At 34.0% G+C, this 7692-nt stretch overlaps 1 protein-coding gene across 1 annotated transcript; it reads left to right on the top strand.

Moving 5' to 3' along the window:
* Positions 1–635: 635 nt before the first annotated feature.
* On the top strand, positions 636–7692 carry LOC139859363 (uncharacterized). The gene is made up of 5 exons (XM_071848153.1): positions 636–960; positions 4252–6733; positions 6876–6977; positions 7216–7372; positions 7621–7692. The coding sequence occupies exons 1-5, from the start codon at positions 636–638 to the stop codon at positions 7690–7692; spliced, it is 3138 nt and encodes a 1045-aa protein (XP_071704254.1).

Below are 7692 nucleotides of genomic sequence, written 5' to 3'. Positions count from 1 at the left end.
TGTAAGTTGTAACACGAACCAAATGTAATTTTGAAACAGGAATTTAAATGTAATTATTATAGTCCTCTAGGTAATATCGATATCGTCGTTAGAAAAATAAATGGAATTATCATAGAAGAAAAAAAATAGAAACTGGTGATATATATTCACTATATAATACTTCGTACATCATTATGCATAAACATACTGTATTTTGCAACTTTTAATGCATAATTATAAATATTAATAAATGTTATAAAAAAAGATGGTGAAATGGAATTATCATTATTTAACTTTTCCAAGCAAGCTGAGTGTTTTGATTGTGGATCATGTTCCCTTGGTTGAGTATAAGGCGAAGGATTTCTTGGTTACACATAATGCTTATGTAACGCCCGTTAGTAAGGTCTGGATTTTTGGTTGTGTCATGTTTGTTCGGATATTAACGGTTATAACAGGGTTTTGGCGGCTGCTAATCATTCGGCGGAGTTTGTTATAATTTCCCCTTTCGCCGACAATGCATCGACCTTTTCTCGTTTTGTCTGAATGAAGTGGGGTATTCAGGTGATTCACGTCGGATTATTGAGGACGGGTTCTACTCGAAGGTAGTTTCGTTGGCCAACCATACTATCGGGTTTAACTCGATCCCCTTGTGGTAAATGTTGCATCGTCGACGCCAGATAAAACGAATAGTCCTGAGACTTTTTTTTAGTAGACAAAATAAGGTTATTCGCGAGGATGTCGAGACTGAGTTGGTTGATTCGGTAGTGTTGCCTTTGGTTGTTTTGACTCACTTGTTGATCCGGTTGAGGTGGATCAAAATTGAGGAGGACTTAGTGGGCTTGAAGAATTTAGTGGGCGGTGGTATTCATGAAGGCAAGGGCAAAGAGTCTTCTGGTGTTGACTGGACGGTTCATACACTGTACTCGGTTCATTTAGATGAGATCGATAATGCGCTTGGTGTTGTAGAATTTGGACCTAATAGTAAAAAGAAGGCTAATTGATGAGGTTTTGAAGCCAAGTGCGTGTTACCGGGTCGACTAGTGCTCTTCTGGATAATTTGAAGCCAAATGCGTGTAAATGATCAAACTTTTTTCAAACATTTCACCTTCCTTTCCATTCCTTTATTTTAAAAGTTCAATTAACCAACCATTAATCGTTTTCTTTAAACGTTCAATTAACCGACCGTCAACCGACCAAAACTATCCCGCAGTTCTCTTTTAGTACAATTTACCTAAGACCCTAAATCTTAGATTGACATTGAACATACTAGGCACAATTAGGTAAACTCGACGAGCTAGATATTTGATGCGAATGAACATGAGGAAAGAGGGGATGTAAGTAGGGATGACAATGGATGTCCGGTCAATCGAATAACCATTCGATCCGATCCGATTCATTTAAATGAACATGGACGATCTAAATGGATGATAATTAAGTGGATATGGATATAGATGATGCGAAAAGTAGTGGATCGGGTATGGATGATAATATCTAATCTATGGATATATCCATTTACCACCCGAAATACATATATACATATAAATTTATACATATTTACTTAAATATATGAGTTTATATTTACGTATCCTTATATATTTACTATACTATCTTTTTATATTTATATTATAATAACAAAGCTGAAAATAGATCATCTCAAATTCAAACCACTAATCCTAGCCTTCCATTGTCATTAACAATTATAATCTAGACCATTGAAATTTTCTAATCAAACATTATGACCTCATAATCATATTAATTAGTTATTTGATGACTAAATTACCCTTCTAAGCTGGCGGAATGGTTAAAGCAAATTAGGGTTCTTTGTATCATACCTCATTTTTAGGGCTGTAAATGAGTCAAGCTGCTCGGGAGCTACTCGAGCTCGACTCGATAAAAGCTCGGTTCGAGCCAAGTCTAAACGAGCTCGAGCCCGAGCTCGAGCTTAAGTTATGGCTCGTTTACTAAACGAGCTCGAGCCCGAGCTTTAGTTATCGAGCTCGATTAAGCTCGCGAGCCTAAACGAGCCTATATATATATATATATATATATATATATATATATATATATATATATATATATATATATATATATATATATATATATATATATATATATATATATAGGGTGAGGATCCATGGAGAACTCATGGTAGTAGAGAACTCATGGAACTCGTGCAGATTCACTAAATCTGCATGCAGATTCACATTTTTTTTTTTTGCAGATTTTTTTTTCTGTTCAGAATTTTTTTTTTTTTTTTGCAGATTCTTGACGATTTTTTCCAGTTTTTTTTTTTTTTTTTTTTTTACAGATCGACTTTTTTTCAGTTTTTTTATGCAGATTGAGTCAATCTGCGTTTTTTTTTGCAGTTTTTTTTTTGCAGATCGACTTTTTTCTGTGCAGATTTGACTTTTTTTGTGCAGATTGAGTCAATCTGCGTGCAGATTGACCTTTTTTTGCAGTTTTTTTTTTTTTTTTTTTTTTTGCAGATTCACTTTTTTTTCTGTGCAGATTCGCTGTTTTTTTTTTGCAGTTTTTTTTCCCAAATTGTATTTTTTTTTTCCAAGATTGAAGCTCAATCTCCACATAGATTGAGGTTCAATCTATGAGTTCTATGGGTTCTCTACATACTCTAGTTCTCTAGGAATCCTTTCACTATATATATATATATATATATATATATATATATATATATATATATATATATATATATATATATATATATATATATATATATATATATATATATATATATATATATATAGTGAAAGGATCCCTAGAAAAAAAAAATACAATCTGAAAAAAAAAAATACAATCTGAAAAAAAATGTGGAGATTGAGCTTCAATCTATGAAAAAAAATACAATCTGAACTTCAATCTATGTGGAGATTGAGCTTCAATCTATGGAAAAAAAATACAATCTGAAAAAAAAAACTGCAAAAAAAAAACAGCGAATCTGCACAGAAAAAAAGTGAATCTGCAAACAAAAAAAAAACTTCAAAAAAACGTCAATCTGCACGCATATTGACTCAATCTGCACAAAAAAAGTCAAATCTGCACAGAAAAAAGTCGATCTGCAAAAAAAAAAAAAAAAAAAAAACTGCAAAAAAAAAACGCAGATTGACTCAATCTGCATAAAAAAACTGAAAAAAAGTCGATCTGTAAAAAAAAAAACTGAAAAAAATCGTCAATCTGCACGCAGATTGACTGAATCTGCAAAAAAAAAAAATCTGAACAGAAAAAAAAATCTGCAAAAAAAAAAAATATGTGAATCTGCACGCAGATTTAGTGAATCTGCACGAGTTTCATGAGTTCTCTACTAACATGAGTTCTCAATGGATCCTCACCATATATATATATATATATATATATATATATATATATATATATATATATATATATATATATATATATATATATATATATATATATATATATATATATATATATTAATTTTCAGTTATAAATAATGAGAAGATAATACTGAAAGTTTGAATGCAACTAAAGCAATGCTTCAACCCAATAAGAAATAACGTCCATTCTTTTTCCCAAATTGACGTTTGACTTTCTATTACAAATTTCAATAAATCCCATAATTATCACATATCAAAAAAAATCTTTATAATCAATCCACCGTTCATATCTACCAATTAAATTTATTTGTTAACTGTCCATATGTATTCTAATTTTATTTTCATATTCTTACATCTAAACATTCATCTTCCTTCTCGGTTCGTTTTCACATTTGCATCTACCATTCATTCTCAGTTTATATCTTCCATTTCTTAATAATCTAGCAATTAGTCTTCTTTTAATTTCTACTGATTAAGATCATCAATATCAGTAAGAATCAATGAACTATTATTGTATATACGCTTTATGTTTATAGTTTTACTTCCATTTGTACCATTGTTATTGTATTATTACTAAAATAATCATTGCAAAATTGGGTCATTTTCACTATGCCTAATTACATATCTTTACACTATGCCTACTGTTACCAACATGAAGACATGAAGTATATATTGTCATTTTCATAATACATTTCTTTATTTATTTAATGCAGTTTCTTTTTCAAGTGACTATTTCTTCTAGCATAATGAAGATGAAATCGAGCCGTGGATCTTTGTTGAAGATAGTTATATTATCTGTAGCATAATTTTGATTGTTTTGGCTTAGTTGCATGTCTTGTTTAGGTTTTAGATTTATCATGTCAAAGTTTATAATTTAATGAAAAGCTATAAACAAGCTTATATTATCTGTAACACATACAAGGTCTATTAATTGACGGGGTTTGGATTGACAATCCTGATGACATAAAAACAAGCTTATTCGAATACTTTAAATCCAAATTCGAAGCTTCAGAGGCTGAATTCAGTTTTGGTAATATTAGGCCGAAGGTTACTCTCTCAGAAGCTGATCGATATTTCCTGGATGCTGATGTCGACGAGGTTGAGATCAAAAATGCGGTGTGGAGTTGCGGGAGTTCGAAAGCTCCCGGACCCGATGGTATCTCTTTTCATTTTTTAAAACACTTCTGGGATATTGTGAAATTTGATTTTTGCAGGGATATCAAAGATTTTTTTCTTTCGTGCAAGATGCCTAAAGGTGCAAACTCGGCGTTTTTCTCTTTAATCCCGAAAGTTAGTAATCCTGTTCTCATCAAGGATTTTCGTCCTATTTCTTTGGTAAGCTGTTTTTACAAGACTGTTACCAAAATCTTGACTAATAGATTGCAAGGTGTCATCGATAAGATTATTAGTCCGGTTCAGTCCGCTTTTATAGCGGGACGTCAGATTCTGGATAGCCCGCTTATGCTCAGCGAGATTATTTCGTGGTACAAGAATGATAATAAGAAGATGCTTTTGTTTAAAGTTGACTTTGAGAAGGCGTATGACTCGGTAAATTGGGAGTATCTTTTATTTATGTTATCCTCGTTGGGTTTTAGTTCGAAATGGTGTTCTTGGATTAAAGGGTGTTTATATTCAGCAAAGACTTCTGTTCTTGTTAATGGTAGTCCTACCCAAGAATTTTGTTTAAAGAGGGGTTTGAGACAAGGCGATCCTCTAAGCCCTTTTTTATTTATTATAGTCATGGAAGGTCTGCACCTCGCCTTTCATCATGCCATGGAAGCGAATCTCATCAGGGGCATTAAAGTTGGTAACGATAACATTCATTTATCTCACTTTATTTATGCAGATGATGTCATTATCTTTTCAGATTGGAACGCTATAGAGATGAGACGAATTGTTATGATCTTAGAGATCTTTTATGGAGTATCCGGGCTAAGATTGAATGTCTCTAAATCCCTTGTTTTCGGAATAGGGGTGGATGATGTAGAAGTGGCTACGATGGCAAATAGTGTTGGAGCTCGAGCTGGTACTTTTCCTACTACTTATCTAGGTGTTCCTATTGGTACTAGCATGAAACGAGTTTCAAATTGGGACTCATTAGTGGAGAAATTCAGCTCCAAATTATCGATGTGGAAGGCTAATCTTATTTCCGTGGGCGGTCGCTTAACTTTAGTGAAATCGGTTATGGGTAGTCTCGGCATTTACTTTATGTCGTTATTCAAATGTCCAGAAACGGTGTTAAAGAAACTTGAATCTATTCGTGCTAGATTTTTTTGGGGAGGAAACAAAACAGATAAAAAGATGGCATGGATCAAGTGGCACAAAGTTCTCGCTTCTTTTGAGAAAGGAGGTCTAAACATTGGAAGTCTCAAAGCTTTCAACTTGGCTCTTATTTTTAAATGGAGATGGAGATTTTTAACCAGACCGAACGATATGTGGGTATCCATCATTAAGTCTATTCATGGTAATGTTTTCGAAGTCACCAAATCTTCTACTTCGACTGTGTGGTCTAATATTGTTAATTCATGTTCGAATTGCATTGCTGAGAAGTATGTTCCTACTGATTTTTTTCGATTGTCCATTGGTGATGGTAGAAAAATCCGTTTTTGGTACGATTTATGGGTTGGAAATGCTCCTTTGAAAGATAGATTTAGTCGTTTATTTCATCTTGACTCGTCCCCTTTTGATACCATCGCTGATAAACGCAACAATAATGAGTGGATATTCGAGTGGACGAGGGACCGTTTGAGAGGTAGAACTGCTAGTCTGCTGTCTATGTTACTTGAGGAGATAGGCTGTCCAACGTTGTCTAATAGATCTGATTCGTGGTTGTGTTCGATCAACAACGAAGGCGAATTCACTGTTAAAGATACGAGAGTTCATATGGATAGTCTTCTAACTCAGTCTTCGATTACTAGCACTTCATGGTTTAAGTTTTTGCCTCGCAAAGTTAACGTTTTTTTGTGGCGCTTTCGGCTCAATTGTCTTCCTGTTCGATGGAATCTTTCCGCTAAGGGGATAGATATTGATTCGGTCGTTTGTCCAGCATGTGATAACGGGGTAGAGACGTCCAAGCATATTTTCTTCGAGTGTATTTTTGCTACTGAGATTTGGCGTAAGATTCGTATTTGGCTCGATTGTGGTATGGCTCCCTTAGTCTCATGGGATTCTTTTATATCTTGGTTGGAAGGTGTTCGGTTACAAGTCTCTTCAAAGAATCGGATTATTGCGGTGGTGGTGACAAGTTTATGGGCGTTGTGGCGTTTTCGTAATGGTCTTGTTTTTCATGATTCGTTTTGTAGTAGAAGTAATCTATTTGATGTAATTAGGCTAGTTGCTTTTCGTTGGTTGAAAAATAGAAGTCATGGTGTTCCAAATTGGAACACATGGCTCTCTATTCCTTTGTAATCTTCCCTTAGCGTCTAGCTAGGGATCGTTTTTCTAATATATTCATTTTTTGGCCGTAAAAAAAAAAAAAAAAAATGAAAAGCTATAAACATTTCAATTGTAATTTTAGTTATCATCAATTTTTGTTTTATTTTGAAGTATAGGAATTAGAGATATTCAGATAACTTTTGTTAATACCGATGTTATCACGAGTCGAGCTCGAGCTCGAGCTCGAGCTTTCTTTAACGAGCCCAACTTATGGTTAATGAGCCGAGCTAACTCGAGCTAAAATTCGTTTAAGTATTTTTCAAAAGCAACGAGCTTTTCACGAGCCGAGCTCGAGCTTTTAACATTTCTTACGAGCCGAGCTCGAACAAAAAAATACGGCTCGAGCTCGAGCTTTACCAAAATCAATCGAGCCGAGCTCGAACACTGCCAAGCTCGGGCTCGGCTCGGCTCGTTTACAGCCAGTCATTTTCATATCACCTATGTGCAGCAGCTTTGCAGATTCAAGCGAATTAAGGGTCCGTGAAAAATCAATTCATTCGCTTCAATCATCTGGAAAAACCCCTAATCTACTCTCGAAATTCAATTCGATAATGTGGAAGTTTTTTGTAAATTTGATGTTACAGGTTTTTCCGATCGTTGTGTTCCAGGTAATGTGCTTCCTCAAATTGCCTCCTAATTCGTTTACAAATACAAAATATATCGAAATACAGAATCGTCTGCTACGCAGGAAATTTCTTCTCTGTTTCACCTTCAGTTTCTTAAGAAGGTTCTGATTCTTTATTATATGCATTATTGTATCGATTCATTGTGTTTCATTGATGTTATTGGGTTCGTTTCTTACGGATTTGGGTATTATTTGAGCGTTAAATATGTTTTAAATTTGATTATATTGCAGGTTGCTGTTGTAATGTGCTCTTTGCCTATGTGTTGTATCTTTATGTATTTCTTAGATTTGTTTGTTATGTGA

Source organism: Rutidosis leptorrhynchoides, chromosome 7 (assembly GCF_046630445.1).
Source record: "Rutidosis leptorrhynchoides isolate AG116_Rl617_1_P2 chromosome 7, CSIRO_AGI_Rlap_v1, whole genome shotgun sequence".
In the NCBI taxonomy this organism is placed as follows: domain Eukaryota; kingdom Viridiplantae; phylum Streptophyta; class Magnoliopsida; order Asterales; family Asteraceae; genus Rutidosis; species Rutidosis leptorrhynchoides.
The sequence above is the reverse complement of the archived record's forward strand: the minus strand, read 5'-3'. Positions and strand labels throughout refer to the sequence as shown.

Coding starts and splice junctions, on each gene's coding strand:
- LOC139859363 (XM_071848153.1), top strand. CDS start 636: ATGTTGCATCGTCGACGCCAGATAAAACGAATAGTCCTGAGACTTTTT. Junction 961..4,251: donor TGTAGAATTTGGACCTAATA/GTAAAAAGAAGG, acceptor AACACATACAAG/GTCTATTAATTGACGGGGTT. Junction 7,373..7,620: donor TTCCGATCGTTGTGTTCCAG/GTAATGTGCTTC, acceptor ATTATATTGCAG/GTTGCTGTTGTAATGTGCTC.